The sequence below is a fragment of the Dermacentor andersoni genome, chromosome 10 (genome assembly GCF_023375885.2).
Source record: "Dermacentor andersoni chromosome 10, qqDerAnde1_hic_scaffold, whole genome shotgun sequence".
Taxonomy (NCBI): domain Eukaryota; kingdom Metazoa; phylum Arthropoda; class Arachnida; order Ixodida; family Ixodidae; genus Dermacentor; species Dermacentor andersoni.
This window is the reverse complement of record NC_092823.1, coordinates 107,727,089-107,744,426: the sequence shown is the minus strand read 5'-3', so window position 1 is coordinate 107,744,426 and position 17,338 is coordinate 107,727,089. Positions and strand designations below refer to the sequence as shown.

Here is a 17,338-nt window from a genome sequence, read left to right as displayed (position 1 = left end):
GTATTTTAGTGTATTTAATTCTAATGATTGTACGATTTAATCCTAATGCACGCTGTTATGCCGAAAAATTCAATCCTCCAATTATCAACATAGAACAAAAACCTAGTTTAGGCCACTTTTATAGAAAATATCTCAGTATAGGCATTTTACTTTCAAATGCTATTCTTTGTTGAAGGCAGCGTCAGGGAAGACGTTTATAAAGATACTAGAAGCCAGTGACTAGATGTATGATAGGTGTCGGTCGCGGCGGTCGTTTGAATTATTGTGGATGGTTTCAACAGTCAGTCGTAAGAAAGACTGTAGCACTGATTTCTAGAAACATATTCCGAAGAAAGTGGCACTCTGCGTGATTTGACAAATCTCGGTGCACTAACATCATGGAGACACTTAAAATGTATTTTCTTATAAGATGTCCTATTTTTATTCTCATATCCATTGTTTTTTTTCCAAGGATTTGACGATATCGTTGCGCGATAGTCACTTAATCTTACTACTTTTGAATATAAAACATGTAGTTCAGCTATGTGCTGATAGATTCACCATTACTGCGAGTGGGCCTAGTTGGAACAGATTCATTATTTAAAAACTTTTTGTGCGCAAACAGACAGGGACAAAGAAAAGGCTCGAAAAGGACAAAGAAAAGCGCTCGTCCTTGTGTTGCCCTTTTCTTTGTCCCTGTCTGTTTGCGCACAAAAAGCTTTTAAATGATGGATAGATTCACCGGCTCTGCACTTTGGCGCTTAAAGGCTAAAGTTCACCATGTATATATAGTACCTAAGTAAAACAATAAAAAAAAATTGAATCTATGTGACTTATGAATATTGGCATCTATATGTTGGAAAGGAAGTCAGCATGAAGATGCACTTATTGTTCGAAAAGAAAACACGTCCGCGCGCACTGACCATAAAACTTTGCTCAAGTCAGTTGCGACGCCAAATTGATTTAATTTTACCCTCCATTTTTAGGAACTTCTGGCACTTGGAATGTCAAACTTTTTCGGAAGTTTTCTCGACTGCTTTCCAAGTGGTGCGTCCGTACCACGAAGTTCTATTCAAGACAATTCCGGTGGCAAAACACAGGTGGGTTGGGCAGTAGCGGTTGTTAGCTCTGCTCTGTTAGATGCTTTTATATGGTGTTTTACCTGCTTGCGCTGACGTAGTAGATGACTTCCTTTATTAATCCGTTTTGTCACAAGGCACTTTCAGTGAGTAAATGGAGGTTATTTGGTACTTACTTTTAAACGGTGGGGGGTTGCTCTTTCCTTTCAAAGTAGACCCATAGTAAAGTATGCCTAAGTATACCCATAGTGAAGTATGCAAGTTTACAGGAAGGTGGAGATTTGAAGCTGACAGTGGTAGCTCAAAGAAGTTTGACCACAGTCGACCATTGGTGCAAACGTGCATGATACGAGGAGATGTGGTGGAACAACAATCAGGCGCAGTGCATACCATATTTTGAACGGCATACACTGCGTCTTTTCACCTGAGAAAGTTATATTGCTTTAGGTTGTCTATTTAAGGAACATTTCACGCGAGTGTACATCAGCTTTGCATCATAACTTATACCTTAAGAATTCGTTACTTGCCTACGCCATGGTAAACGACAACGCAATGCGTTCAGTGCTCACTGTGACCGAACTTAGGCCAACGTATACAAATGAAAGTTACTGAATTTTCCTAATTACAAAAATAAAGAAAAGAGACGTTCAGTGGCAGCCACACTGCATCCGAAATTTTTTCTGAATTTCAGCTCGTCAGTCTCATCAACACTGTGTTGATTGCTCTGGTACTTCTCTACCTAGGAAGTTACCTTGAAACACTCCCTGTCGTAAGTATTCCACCTATGCTTGTGCAACGGTTGCACACGATTTTGCTGCTGCGTCTTCTGGATTTTAGATCATGTTGATGCAGAAGATAGTACTGTTTCATTGATAAGACTTTCGCTGTTTTCAGGCAGTGTTGGCGTCGATCATATTTGTCTCATTGAAGAAGGTCTTCATGCAAGTCAAAGATTTCTATAACTACTGGAAGATTTCCAAGATTGACGGAGTAAGTACGACAGTTTTATGGTTATAGAGGACGTTAATTCACTCAAGATCATACTTTGCAACGATAGAGAGACACGTGCTAGCTTTCTTTGTAGGAACACAAAGCAGAAAAAGATTGACAAGGTATAAGCATGGAATTTGTTCCTTGTGACATCCTTGGCCGTGTTTTCTTGGCTCTGTTGAACATCTTGTCCCTCGTACTCTTTCAAATAATGGAGAATGCATGGCTTCTTGCTTGGTTTTTGTAAAAGGGTAGTGATGCATAAGTTCAGTTGTTGGCTTTATGCTCATATTCCTTCATTTTGCTTTTTGCAGCAAGTTTGGCTTGTGACTTTCTTTTCGACGGTAATCTTGGAGGTGCAACTCGGCCTGGTCATCGGAATAGTGTTCTCACTGCTTACTCTAGTCTACAAGATACAAAGGTATTAACTATCACACTGTTTTTTACCCTGTTAAGCCATTGAAGAGGGCATATATATTCTGAAAACGCTTATAAAAGCATTAAAGAAGCGCCATCTTAGACTATTTTAAGGCAGTGTCACAGAAAGACCATGGCCATGTGATCTACCAGGCCCTTTCGATCAGCACAGTACACTGAAAACTTCAATACGTTTGATTGTTTTTTGTTTTCCAGACCAAGCACGTGCATACTCGGACGAATTCCCAACACCGACTATTACGTCCCTGTGAAAAAATATGGAATGGTAAGCCGGTGATAAAGTTCGAACTTAAACTATCGTCGCGAGATTGACCTATAGGTGGCAGCACTCTCTCCGCATTAGTGGGGCCACGTGGCATAAGAGGTGTATATAGCTACGAGCTTTTGGCATTGAAACGCACTGGTTGCGTTAGGGTGGTACGTTGTCCTCCAAAATAGCATTTTCTACGGAAAAGACGCAGTTTCGCCCGAAAGGCCAATCATCGATTGCGATAGCAAATTAGCAGACTGGCATACGAAGCAATCACAGTGCTTTTATCGGCCGTATCAACTTGTAAACATTCGCTTGTTATCTAAATTATTAATCATGATGTCAACGCGCACAACTAACATGAACACGTCAAACTAGATGGCTGCGGACACTCACTGTCAAAATGCTAGTGTGAGGAAATGCTGCAGCAGCACCGAACGAAGCGAGATTCGCACTGTCTATCGCTTCACCGCAAAGCGAGCGCCGATGACTCTTTTTTTTTTTTGCTTTCTGTACGTTTTCGCTTTGCATCTTGTTTACACTGTCAGTGTTTTTGTTGTGCCACTTAACCATAGAACCAATAAACGGGATACAATTGTAAAACAGTATTTAGAAACATTTCCTAGATCACGTTGCTAGCCGACGATTCGAGGAGGAATCCAAACTTTAGAGCGGTTTCACTAATGTTGGCCAGCTGGTGGCTCTGATGGACTCCACGGTAAAATTTCTGGATGCAGACTTCAAGACCATAGCTGGTATAGCACTAAATATTGTGAACAAGAACGGGTTTTGATATCCCTGATTTTGTCCACAAATTGTTCTACAGCTGTGGTGTCGCTTTAGTTATTGAACATTGTATGAAGGCACTTACAGGAGGTGCCGTCGGTCATGCTAATTTGAGCTGGTTATTTTGCATGCCAGTCGGCCGTGTAACTAACATGTGGCCGGCACACATCAGATTTCAGCGCGTGAAAATACAAATGATCTTCTTTCCGTACGAGGCTGCGGGGCAGAGCGGGTGGCTGAATTACATAATGTGAAAACTTGCAGTACGCGACACTATAAAAGGATTTGAAATATGTTTATAAAAGGAGTTGAAACTGAAATTATACCGTGACAAAAAACTGCAAAATTGAGGCTTTACAGAGGGCAAGGAATACAAGAACAAGTTTGTATTTGGCTCAAGGGTGAGAAAGCAAGACAAGAAAAACACAGGGGCACAAGGCTAAAGACTACCTATACTGGCCAGAAATGTGAATACTTTTTACTCATAGTGGCGCTGGTTGTCTGAAATTCAATAAATTTTTATTTTTACGGAATCTTGAATGGTGAGCACGTGCGCCCCACAGAACGAGAACGTGAGAAAGAACTCGCTAATCTTAGGCGAGTAACAATGGTTATAAGTTTCTTGCGAGAGCATGGGCGGATTGCTATGCTAGTCAACGCCTTTTGAGGTGATCAGATGATAGTTAAGGGCCGTTTGTGCATTGTACACCTGTGGTTGAAGTAACATTTGGCTCCTCAAGAAGGAAATGCTGTCAGACCTTTAAGGTTTGTTGAAAATGACAGAGAACCTGTATTTTCTGAAACAATAAATCACTGTCCCCATCCACTTTACATATGCTGTTTTGCTTTATAAGCCACCTTGCACATTACTACATTCTTGTATAGTTCAAGCGCATAGTTTAGCAGGCCTACGTTCAATAGTTTTGGTCGCTACACATCAATATTTTACGGACACACGTCATGAAATATACGCTCTTGCTTAGGCTTCTCTTTCTTTTTACCCACGGCGCGGTGAATTTAATTATCGTTTGCCAGCTGAGTAACACGAATCCTGTTGCTTTCCTTGGAGGGGAGGGTGCGCTAAGGCTGTCCTATTATTTCAATCCACCAGGCGCAGGAGATTTCTCGAGTCAAGGTGTTCCACTTTGGCGGTCCGATCCACTTCGCCAATGCGGAATTTTTCAGGGCGGAGCTGTCCCGGAGAACGTTGATCCGTGTGCAGTAAGCAGAGTAGTCTCTTTCTTCCATAAAAAAAGAAAACATTTCAAAAACGGCCATTTTCGGCGATTTGAAAGACACGATACAAAGTGAACGATTAGCATAGTCAGGCTTTCACTAGTATACAAGGTGCCCTACGTAAGTACATGCCGCTGAAAGCTCTGAAACAATTGTGACTGAGTGGTTCTTACACGTAAGCTTGTATGTGCTTGGTAAAACATCCTGTAGTGATCAGAAAGATTTCGCATTTAAATAATGTGCAACACTCGATATTGTGAAATGAATTCAATGACGAGATGGCCACCTAAGCTTAAAGGAAGATGGCAATATCCGTTTAATTTGTAAAAATCGAGAGTATTTCCAAGTTTCTTGCAATTTTGGCGCAAGTATACTACTTAACGGTGCTGTAGCAAATTTGATAAAAGCTAGTTTCAGGCCTTGCTGTCTTGCATAAAACATTTGCCTTGTTACAGCAAAGTGCTTGCAGCCAGAAAAAAGGAAGCTGGGACCAAGATCTGTCCTCCATTGTACTGGGTGAGTTCATGTCCTCACATGTCTATGCCCAACAAACGACACAGCGTTAGCGCATCGAAGAAAAATGAAGAGGGGAACATGTTCAATAGTTTGTTGCATCGATCATTCTTAATAACTACCCTTTCATGGACATGTTGGATGATTTTGCGCATAAAATATTGATGGTCCAAAACGTGGTTCTTGAGGTGGTCCTTGGCGCATTTCTCGAATTGGTGCAATACTCATTTCATGTAAGCATTTGAGAAGGTTTCCTGACTTCTTCATTAATAAACAAGGCAGTCTCAGCATAAAGGTTATCAAATAACGTCTAGAAGACATGTAAACCTGAATTTTTCTAGATAAGCGAACGCTGTTTGGACAAACGCAAATTAATCTGGCATGCCACAAGCTTCAGTACATGAACTTACTTGGTTTGGTCACAATGTCTAGAACAATTGCACTCCGCCACTTCCTTTAGTCATGATTATGGTTTGTAAATTAATATCTTTGACCACACCATTGTTTTAAGTAGTGAGTTTGACCAAATTTTATATCATCATTTACAGGTAGCAATGGAAAATATAATACTTCTAAAACAAAAGCAATAATACTTATCTCAATTGGTTAACCAATCAATTTTTCTATTTGAATATGATTCGCGAAAATTTTTTATCAGTAAAATAAATAGATGCGCACCTTTTCTACTCTACCATAAGGTAAACACGCGTCGATGCAATAAATTATATCGCACTAAAAGCACAAGGTCTCATAAGATTAGCAAAAACGAGAACAAACTAAAAGCAGGAGCCAACGTTTCGACAAGTGGACTTGTATTTTACAAGTCGCCTTGACAAAGACGAGTTCCCTTGTCGAAACATTGGCTCCTGCTTTTACCTTGTTCTCGTTTTGCTCATCGTCTTAATTCCCAAAGGCGTCATTTGTATAATGCAAACACTAATGACAAACATTTAGCTTTCACCATCCGGGTTTGGTTCAAAATAAACATGTATTTTTCATTTGTAGAACTTATGGAATGCACTGTTGCATTGTGGGCTGGCGCCCTTTAGCGGCACTCAGCCTCAAGAAAGCACATCCCATTGCTGCAGTCAGTGAACGGTGGTTGCTGCAGTGCCAGCTGGCGGAAAGAAAGCGCACTAGTCTGTGGGCTCTAAGATGGCCATCGCGGAGCTGCACCGAAGCTCTGAGGCCGTCCCGAAAATCAAAGCATTCGACCGAGCACTGTTAGGTGGCACCAGCAGCAGACCTTTTGCATATTATAGCTCACAACACGATGGTCCATATCTGTGCTCTTTAACGCGACTCCTGTGAAGTGCACATTCGTTTTGCGCTTTGCCAAAGCATCTCGTGTAAGCAGCGGGATAAATTTACAAAAATATGTTACCTTGAGCTACTATATTCTGCAAAATAGCCTAGCTACATCTGTACAGGGAGCCCAGGCCCAACACTGTAGCTAATAACTGCTAGTATTAGTACATTAGGATACGATTCAAGGTTGTTGCGCTTTCTATGCTACATTTTTTAGGATTTACCGGTTCTAGCTCGATTAGGTAACAGTGGCCCTTTTCAAGTATTGGCCTTTGGGTCTCTGAGTTTGCTTGTGATTACTAACAATGCTCAATAATAGAAACGAAAGCTAAACCGTTCGGTATCAGTGTCCCTTAATGGGAGTTTATACAGCACAACAGCCTCCGGTAAGTCCTGTACCCCTCATTACGCACGGAGGGCACAAGGGCAGTCAAAATAACAAGAAAGCTAAGATGTCCTACGTTTAGTTAGTTGGCCGGTTTTTACCAAGGACTTGACTCTTTAGATTTTGCTTCGCTGTGAAAGCTGCGAGATGCCTAAAATGAGAATAAACGAATCAACGCAACTCTTATTTCTTTTTGAGAATTAAGGAGGTAATGGTGAAAAAGCTATAAGCTGCAACTTGATAAGGGTATGGATTCCTACAGAGTTCGACAGCAAGTGAGCAAGTAGTTGGGATGCATCCCTGCGAAATTTTATACAGCATAGAAAAGAACGAAAAATAGCACGTTGCGAAATAATCGATGAACAGGCGTAATACAGCAATACAGTAAAAAATGGGGAAGATAAGATACATCTGCGTAACCAATACTCGGAAACAAATCAACAATCGTAGCTTTTCATATCATAAAATGACTTTAAAGAGGAACACTGAGTTATGTCTAGTGAAGCCTAGTGACGTCTAGTAAAGCAGTAGTAAAGTAGTAGTAATTTGTATTGATTTGGGAAAAAAAACTTTCGTTAGTGGCCGAGAAAGTGCAAGGGGCTCATTCCCCCATTATAAATCAAGTGCGAAAACCACACATGTAGTACGTTAATTAGGCCATAGATTTTAAAGTATATTTTCATGTTCAGGATTTATTGTTGGGAAACGTTCCGACAACTATGGGAGGGGGTACTTGTTTATTGATTTTTAGTTATTTATTTAGTGTACACCCAGAGCCAAAGGTACTGAAACTGGTTATACAATGAACAAGAAACGGAGAATGCGCAGTGGGTTATAGTATAGACAAAAAGCTTGGCTGCTCATACAATGAGGTAAGTACTAATAGCGAAAATTGTAAGTTTAAAGCCAATGACAAACCAATAAACAAAGTAATAAGCAATAAGCAGTGCGTACAAAACGTAGTAACTATTAATAGTGTTAGCTAATGCTTGGGTAAAGGCATGGTTATTGTTTATCGGAATACCGTCTGCAGGAAGTTGGTTTCATTGTCAGATTGTTCGAGGAAGAAATTTTGTTGAATGAGTTTTAGGCTTACAGAAACGTATTCCCTACCATGTGGCGATGATCATTGCGATGTCAAAGTTATATGGATTGAGGAATGAGATCGTTTCGTGGTACCGGGTGATGGTATAACTTATGAAGGCATTGTAATTTTTATTTACCAAACAAGCTGTTAACTACTCTTGAGCAGACACGTTCCGAATGTCGGGATGTCGTAAGAAGATAGCCCTAGAACTTGGTGATTGCCGTTCGTTTTTTTCCCTCCTATTTCGCTCGACAAAGTTCCTCTGCTTATAGTAAGGCTTAAGCTCTTGAAATTGAAGCAGTGAAGTTCATCAGTTTACTCTAAATTGACATTCCATTTTAGCGCTTCTTCAAATCATATAAAGCAAGAATTCAACAGCAGAAGCACAAGAAAGAAGTGCGCTGTGGTGATCTAGCATCCCATAGAAGGGGCAAATTTTTTTTTTTGCCAGTTTCACTCACTTGAAGCAATATTAATGTTTAGCGTTGCACCTATGAGCTTCACAAGTTTACTGTCGGTTCCGCTCATAATAAACCATCGGGGCTATCTGCACGGCAGGAACGTTAGCGTTTGCGAACACAACGCTCACGCCAGCCCCGGTAGGGAGGAATGGGGGCTGACTCCACTGCAGGGCCAATTGACTTTGTCCTTTTTACATTCAAACTCACTGCGCCTCTTTCTCTGCCCACATCTGCTCCATCGCTTTGTCCAGCATTTAATGCTTACGTCCTCCCATTTGTTTCCTTCTTTTTTTCCTGTTCCCTCATGCCACCTAGAGTGTAGCCTCCGAGATTGCTTCAGTGCACCTTTGAGGTACGCCGTTGTCATAGCGGAGGCCACTTTGCGATATGACAACGGATATGACAACGGTGGCCTACAGAGAAGCCAAGTCTTTCTTGGTGGCGCTGCTTTTCCCCCGCATTTGGTTGGCAAGGAAGTGGCATCACTGCGTCTCCCCAACCTTTGACGTCAAACGCTACACTTCCATCGCTCTCCTTCCTTTAATAGGGCGTGGCGACAAATCTTCACTTTGATGGTACCCAAGGAAATGCTATAGCTATTAATAAAAGAATTTTTTTCCGCCACTATCGTAAACACGTTTTTCTTTCTTGCGTAGGCGGGTGCCCTGGAACCCAGCCCACCTTTATATGATGACCTGAGTGAGTCGACGGCCAGCATACCCTCCACGAACATGCCGACCATGATAGGTGTCGACGGCGACTCTCCGTCGGCATCATCTTCGTCGCTATCTTCTCCGCCGACACCTGCGACAGCCCACTCCGAACTTCCCAGGCACATCGTGCTTGATTTTTCTCGAGTCACCTTTGTGGACGGCTCTAGTGCCGTGGTCCTGAAGCAGGCAAGCGAATTCAGCACCTCATTTTGGCTGCGGAGAAGTCGACGTTTCAAATTTATTTCTGAGTAATTGTCAAATTGAACTACAAATGCTTGCAGACACTGTGTGACCCCGGAATGATTGGCCAGCCGTGGGTCCATGTACAAAATTGAAAGTGGCAGCAACCTAGTTATTTAAGAAAACATTGTGTATATGTTCAAATAACTTCACGGCCTTAAGCACTAGGGAATAAAATACAGGAAAACATTTATAGAAAGGCAGAAAGCAGTGAATGCACAAACGAAAACTCGTTTACAATTACAATTTAACGGCAGAAAAATGAAAAGGCCTATCTACAATACGCATTTGCACGTTTATAGCGGGAAATAAACAAAAGTGCCTATTCAAACCCATATACGTATTCATAGGCATGCACATGAAATGTGCTTCTCGAAGTTATCATGCGGCTAATAACAAAAATGGTTACTGCGACAGATAAATTTGCATACCAATCGGCAAGGTCCCCTAAATACTCGAATATATTTAGTCGCTTGGATAATGTTTTTGATGTCATTGCAGGTACTGAAGGAATACCAAAGCATTAAAATCGGCGTCTACATTGCATGCTGTGCCGGTAAGCTTTGCTCTTGAATCTTGCGGGAGACTCTGCAAACATATAGCGCCAGAAGGCTAACTTGTCGTGCAAGTTCCAGCCATTATACGAAAAATTACATCGCTTTTGAATTTTTCTTTTCGTTCATAGCGCCCGTATTTTCAATGCTGAAGAAGGGTAAGGTGCTGGAAGAAATTCCAGCCTGCAACTTCTACCCCTCCGTGCATGATGCAGTACTTCACGTAGGGAAACCCGAACAAGACGTAAGTTTTCGTCATCCTTTCATCTTTCTTTCTTTCGAAGCCTGGTCTAACAATAAAGTTTATTTCTCTCTCTCTCTTTCGCGGTATAGAATGTGTTTTTTGTTCCTATTAGATTGTAACGAGGAGCTGAAGAAGGTGTACGTGTCAGGAATGTTGGCACTAAATAGGCTTGCAGATCAGAAAATAGGCTTTTCACGTATATCTTTAACACATACTGCTGACTGAAATGTCGCGCTTTGGAGATAAACATCAGACGAAAACAAGAGGCGAAAATCACGTACTCAGTTTAGGTACGGTCGTTTTGGCTCCTACTCTTGCAGGACATGTCTATTTTTCGTTTTCGTTGCCATCAGGTAACAAGTGGCTTCGATCCTCGGGCTGACTACCTCTCACCGGCGAGTAGGGTGGATCCAGTAAGGAACTGAACATTTTCTGTGAGAGCAAGGTAAACTATTCATTTATCATAAATTTCATAAAACTGTTGTTGTTCGTCGTATTTGTCATTTAAATTATCCCGTGTGTAGTGGTTATATCAAGCTATTTTACATACTTTAACGAGTAATTCATTTGGTGTGGAAGGTTTTAAACAGCCCAGTTCCTATGAGAGACGTTTTGTACGCGTACACAAATTTACCTACGTGTACAGAAATACTGTGACCTATCGTTTATCCTAATAATCAAGCAGTTGTAGATCGCCAATTCCATATGGCCATGCTGTTTGCTTTCGGTCCTTACTGTCTATCGCAGAAGTGGTAAAATGATGATCAGCGCACCGATGAAAGTGAAACCATTATTGAAGCAATGAAGCAAGGTGGGCTAAAAAATGTTTTCACCCTGACGGGCTTACCTTGGTCACAGGTAATAATAGCAATCTATGGTGCCTGAATATTCTGCGCTCGTTCCTTGTAGCGCGTAAATGTAACGCCAAAAATGGCCATGTCGTTCATGACTTGAAAGTTCCGGGCAGCAGCGTAGAAAACAAAGGAGGTAAATAGATGGCTATCGTTTGGGGACAAGATAACCACAAACGGGTCATTTCTTTGTAACTGATACGATATATGAGCTCAAAAATGAAGAAATGCAGTGGGAGATTTAAATACGATGAACGTTCAACCTCCTTGAATTCACTGGGGCTAAAGAATATATATAGCAGGAAATGAAGCTACCATTATAACGTATTCATGCATAACAAACTTTTGTGGTGGCATAATTGAACACCGGGCAGAATTAATCATCGTAATTTATTTGTAATACACCAATTTTATTATAGATTCCAAAACGTTCTAGATCAATCGAATAACAATATTAGGCAGCCCGGCAGTGAAAAGGAAGAAAAGGGAAGAAAATTGTGGAAACGATAGTGCATATTATCAGATTGGTAACACGTGCATCTTGCGGCGAAAGATAGCTGGAGAACAGTGACAATCTGGTGACAAACGCTGACCAACAAAAAGCAAGAAAATGTAATACCACTGATAACAGAGTACCCATAACACACATATTACAGAAGGTAATGTAGATTACAGAACAGAAGAATAACAAAAAATTCATGCAGGAACCATACTGGAGTTGTCTGAGTATGCGTAAGCATTGCGCCACTTGCTCGTATCCACGCATCCCGGTGTCGTTATTATATATCATAACTTTGTTCGATCACTGTAAGCACTTATCAATTCCTATCGATTGTTGTCAATCTTATGGGACTCGATGCGACCATCATCAAAGCTAATGGCAATCGATCCCATCCGTATCAACCCTGATCTGTCATTATCGAACTTATCGGATGCGATTCGACCCTTATCAACCCTGATTGGTCCTTATCAGAGTTGCCCCGACCATTATAAGCCCTTATCGCTTTTCGTACCTTATCCATCCGCGTCGAACCATTATCAACCGCGATAAGGCCCATATTACCCCTAATCACTCCTTATCATCCCTATGAACTCAGTGACTAGCTATCTGTCTGTGTTGCGCTACGTGAAGCGCATGAGCTCTGAGATCGGTAGCATTTGGGTCAGTGAAGGAACGTTCCAACGGAAGGCGCATCACGCGACCGCTTAAACGCATCGTTAAAATGCGTTAAACGCATTTGACATTAAATTTCGCAAAGTCGGAATTTTCCTGATTTATTCAATGCTCCAAGTCGGGTCTGTATTCGATCCTAGAGGTGGCTTTGATTCCACCATCACCAAGTATTTCAAGAAAACCTTCACATCAACTGTCCTTCTTTGACATTTGTTTTGTACCATGCGTACAACACATTCATATGGTTCAGATATATTCACCTTCTCCAAGAGTGGATGTTGAGCACGTGGTTGCGAGATTGAATCCCGGCCACGGCGGCCGCATTTCGATTGGGGCGAAATGCTAAAACACCCGTGCACCCGTGATTTAGGTGCATGTTATAGAATCCCAGGTGGTCAAAATTTTCGGAGGCCCCCACTGCGGTGTGCACCATAATCAGAGAGTGGTTTTGACGGGTAAAATCCCATAATTTAATCTTTTTTTTAAACAATGAATGTTTTGCCCAGATGGCAGGGCACTCGACTTAGCGGGGGGTCGCAGGTTTCGAAATTTCCTACCGCCAGCGTTTTTTCTTTCAAATTTATTCAGTTTTGGAGGCGGATTTCTGCCGTCGCTGTTGCCGTGATGTTACGTATAAAATAAAAGGGCGATAACATCATCCCCGTGCGCCGTATGCTGTATGTGCGAGTGAAACAGCGCGAGCACGAGCCACCGAATGGTGACTCAATACCCATAACACAAGTATCATAAAAATAATCTAGATTACAGAATAGAAGAACACGAACACAATTCGTGCTGGAACTCCACTAGACTAGTGCATGTGCGTGTAAGCATTGTGCCAATTGGTCATCTCGAAGCAGCCCGGTGTCATTGTCAATCTGTAAGCTGTATCAAGTTGTAAGCCAATGTTTATAAGTTTACACGGCCGATAAAAGCTACTATCCTTACTTTTTAAACTGCACAAACTTGCCGTGCCAATCGATGCTTCACCTTTGAGGCGAAACTGGGACGTTTTGAATAGAGTAATTTGCTTATGGCGATTCGTCTTGAGTAACGTACCGATTTCCTCGTTGGGTAGGCATAGAAATGCTTACGAATTATGAATACATCATCATCATCATCATCAGCCTGATTACGCCCACTGCAGGGCAAAGGCCTCTCCCATACTTCTCCAACTACCCCGGTCATGTTGTGGCCATGTTGACCCTCCAAACTTCCTAATCTCATCTACCCACCTAACTTTCTGTCGCCCCCTGCTACGCTTCCCTTGCCTCGGAATCCAGTCCGTAACCCTTAATCACCATCGGTTATCTTCCCTCCTCATTACATGTCCTGCCCATGCCCATTTTTTTTTCTTGATTTCAACTAAGATGTCATTAACGCGCGTTTGTTCCCTCACCCAATCTGCTCTTTTCTTATCTCTTAATGTTACACCTATCATTCTTCTTTCCATAGCTCGTTGCGTCGTCCTCAATTTAAGTAGAACCCTTTTCGTAAGCCTCCAGGTTTCTGCCCCGTACGTGAGTACTGGTAAGATACAGCTGTTATACACTTTTCTCTTGAGGGATAATAGCAACCTGCTGTTCATGATCTGCGAATGCCTGCCAAACGCACCCCAGCCCATTCTTATTCTTCTGATTATTTCACTCTCATGATCCGGATCAGCAGTCACTACCTGTCCTAAGTAGATGTATTCTCTTACCACTTCCAGTGCCTCGCTACCTATCGTAAAATGCTGTTCCCTTCCGAGACTGTTAAACATTACTTTAGTTTTCTGCAGATTAATTTTTAGTCCCACCCTTCTGCTCTGCCTCTCCAGATCAGTGAGCATGCATTGCAGTTCGTCCCCTGAGTTACTAAGCAAGGCAATATCATCAGCGAAGCGCAAGTTACTAAGGTATTCTCCATTTACTCTTATCCCCAATTCTTCCCAATCCAGGTCTCTGAATACCTCCTGTAAACACGCTGTGAATAGCATTGGAGAGATCGTATCTCCCTGCCTGACGCCTTTCTTTATTGGGATTTTGTTGCTTTCTTTATGGAGGACTACAGTGGCTGTGGAGCCGCTATAGATATCTTTCAGTATTTTTACATACGGCTCGTCTACACCCTGATTCCGCAATGCCTCCATGACTGCTGAGGTTTCGACTGAATCAAACGCTTTCTCGTAATCAATGAAAGCTATATATAATGGTTGGTTATATTCCGCACATTTCTCTATCACCTGATTGATAGTGTGAATATGATCTATTGTTGAGTAGCCTTTACGGAATCCTGCCTGGTCCTTTGGTTGATGGAAGTCTAAGGTGTTCCGGATTCTATTTGCAATTACCTTAGTAAATACTTTGTAGGCAACGGACAGTAAGCTGATCGGTCTATAATTTTTCAAGTCTTTGGCGTCGCCTTTCTTATGGATTAGGATTATGTTAGCGTTCTTCCAAGATTCCGGTGCGCTTGAGGTCTTGAGGCATTGTGTATACAGGGTGGCCAGTTTTTCTACAACAATCTGCCCACCATCCTTCAACAAATCTGCTGTTACCTGATCCTCCCCAGCTGCCTTCCCCCTTTGCATAGCTCCCAAGGCTTTCTTTACTTCTTCCGGCGTTACTTGTGGGATATCGAATTCCTCTAGACTATTCTCTCTTCCATTATCATCGTGGGTGCCACTCGTACTGTATAAATCTCTATATAACTCCTCAGCCACTTGAACTATCTCCTCCCTATTAGTAATGATATTGCCGGCTTTGTCTCTTAACGCATACATCTGATTCTTGCCAATTCCTAGTTTCTTCTTCACTGCTTTTAGGCTTCCTCCGTTCCTGAGAGCTTGTTCAATTCTATCCATATTATACTTCCTTATGTCAGCTGTCTTACGCTTGTTGATTAACTTCGAAAGTTCTGCCAGTTCTATTCTAGCTGTAGGGTTAGAGGCTTTCATACATTGGCGTTTCTTGATCAGATCTTTCGTCTCCTGCGATAGCTTACTGGTATCCTGTCTAACGGAGTTACCACCGACTTCTATTGCACACTCCTTAATGATGCCCACAAGATTTCAATATAGTGTATTTTGTTTTCACTCTACCCATCGCCGATTCGACGTCTTCATAGAAGCTTTCGACTTCCTGGTCATCATGACTGGATGTAGGGGCGTAGACCTGTACAACCTTCATTTTGTACCTCTTATTAAGTTTCACAACAAGACATGCCACCCTCTCGTTAATGCTATAGAATTCCTGTATGTTACCAGCTATATTCTTATTAATCAGGAATCCGACTCCTAGTTCTCGTCTCTCCGCTAAGCCCCGGTAGCAGAGGACGTGCCCGCTTCTTAACACTGTATATGCTTCTTTTGGCCTCCTAACTTCACTTAGCCCTATTATATCCCATTTACTGCCCTCTAATTCTTCCAATAGCACTGCTAGACTCGCCTCACTAGATAATGTTCTAGCGTTAGACGTTGCCAGGTTCATGTTCCAATGGCGGCCTGTCCGGAGCCAGGGATTCTTAGCACCCTCTGCAGCGTCGCAGGTCTGACCGCCGCCGTGGTCAGTTGCTTCGCAGCTGCTGGGGACTGAGGGCCGGGGTTTGATACAGAATATGAGTAACTTCAAGTTGGATGTATCGTAGCACAACTAAGGATCTTGTCCACATATATGTAAAAAAGCAAGATAATTTAGTAATGGTACAAAATTATCTATGAAATTCAGAAGACGTGCCTCTTAAATATAAGTAACGAAGAGGATTGTTTAATAAGAGCTGCGAATTAATTTCAAAGTAGCATGCCAAGAAACTCTGCCGTCTGTCGACCGCAATTAGTTAAAGGTAAATATCAAAGGAAATTAGAATTTAGAGGAAATGTAGTAGTTATTCTTGGCAAACACAACTTCGTCTATTATATTACTTTGCATGAGAATAATCAAATTTTCTGTATTTTTTTTTCATTAGGACACGCCGCATGCCTTTGAGATCGCATGAAGATCAACTGACTGAATCGCCAAGGTGCCAAGATTCCTTGGTCCTACCTCAGAAATGGAAAAATTGTACATACAGCAAGAACAACCTTCACAAAGGATAACTAGCCGCAAGGCAGACAATCGAATATGCCAAAGACTTACACAAGCTGACACCCACATCTAGTGGACATCATCTCTGCACGTGCCCATTTTTAGGTGTATATATGATCCATCAGCGCATTTTTAACATTCACACATTTTATTGTACACGTGTCGTTATAGTCGATTGCTCCTGATGACGAATGCTTGAAATGTGTTAGTGCAATAAATAAGCGGCGACTATGAACTGTATCACTCGATGCTCGACTAGTTCTTTTTATCATCCATTTGGTGACTTTATCAAACTTTAATACAAGGCAAAGCAAAATATTCAGCCTTGGTAGGGGCACTGATAAAAACGCTTGGACAAGGCGGACGAATTTCGCTGCTCGAAGCAGCTCTGTGTTAGTATCGGGATATCTTTAAAATCACGGCTGCTTGTAACATCACGGCTGCTTATGCCATCATGGCTCTGAGACATCGCAAGCTTGAAACCTCAGAAACGAAAACGAAGCTTATGATAAACTTGCCCCTTTAAGGAGGGCAAAGTGACAACATTGCGCAGGAGCGCTGAACTTATCGCCTTTGTTGAGCATTGCATATTTAAAAATTCGTTTGGGTGTCCCAGTTGAAAAAGACAACAGGAATTCCTGTTGCAACTACAAAAATTCCTGTTGTACGACAGAAGTTTCTGACGTTTCTGTAGTTGCTACAGACATTTCTGACGTTACGACAGAAACTCTGATGTCGCAACAGAAAGATTCTGTCGCGACGACGAAGAGTTCTGAAGTCGGAAGAACAGCTTTCTATCATGACAGCGACTCTGTCGTTACGATAGCAATTCTGCCGTTGCAACAGAAACGTTCTGTCGCGACAACAAGAGTTTATGAAGTCGCAACAACTTTCTATCGCAACAGCGATTCTGACGTCGCAACAGGAACTCTCTGTCGGGACTACACATTTTCTGTCGTGGCGTTAGAAATGTCCCACTTTCTGTC

At 42.0% G+C, this 17,338-nt stretch overlaps 1 protein-coding gene across 1 annotated transcript in view; it reads left to right on the top strand.

Annotated features, from left to right (window-relative positions):
- The window catches only part of LOC126544604 (prestin-like), a 62,549-nt gene extending 45,957 nt beyond the window's left edge, over positions 1–16,592 (top strand). Inside the window, exons 10-21 of the mRNA XM_055077766.2 lie at positions 966–1,079; positions 1,750–1,827; positions 1,953–2,048; positions 2,363–2,469; positions 2,682–2,751; positions 4,634–4,743; positions 5,214–5,274; positions 9,169–9,411; positions 9,967–10,021; positions 10,151–10,263; positions 10,617–10,708; positions 16,234–16,592. Coding sequence (XP_054933741.1) covers positions 966–1,079; positions 1,750–1,827; positions 1,953–2,048; positions 2,363–2,469; positions 2,682–2,751; positions 4,634–4,743; positions 5,214–5,274; positions 9,169–9,411; positions 9,967–10,021; positions 10,151–10,263; positions 10,617–10,688 — 1,119 coding nt within the window. The 3' untranslated portion in view covers positions 10,689–10,708; positions 16,234–16,592. The remainder of the gene's footprint in view (positions 1–965; positions 1,080–1,749; positions 1,828–1,952; positions 2,049–2,362; positions 2,470–2,681; positions 2,752–4,633; positions 4,744–5,213; positions 5,275–9,168; positions 9,412–9,966; positions 10,022–10,150; positions 10,264–10,616; positions 10,709–16,233) is intronic.
- Positions 16,593–17,338: the final 746 nt, after the last annotated feature.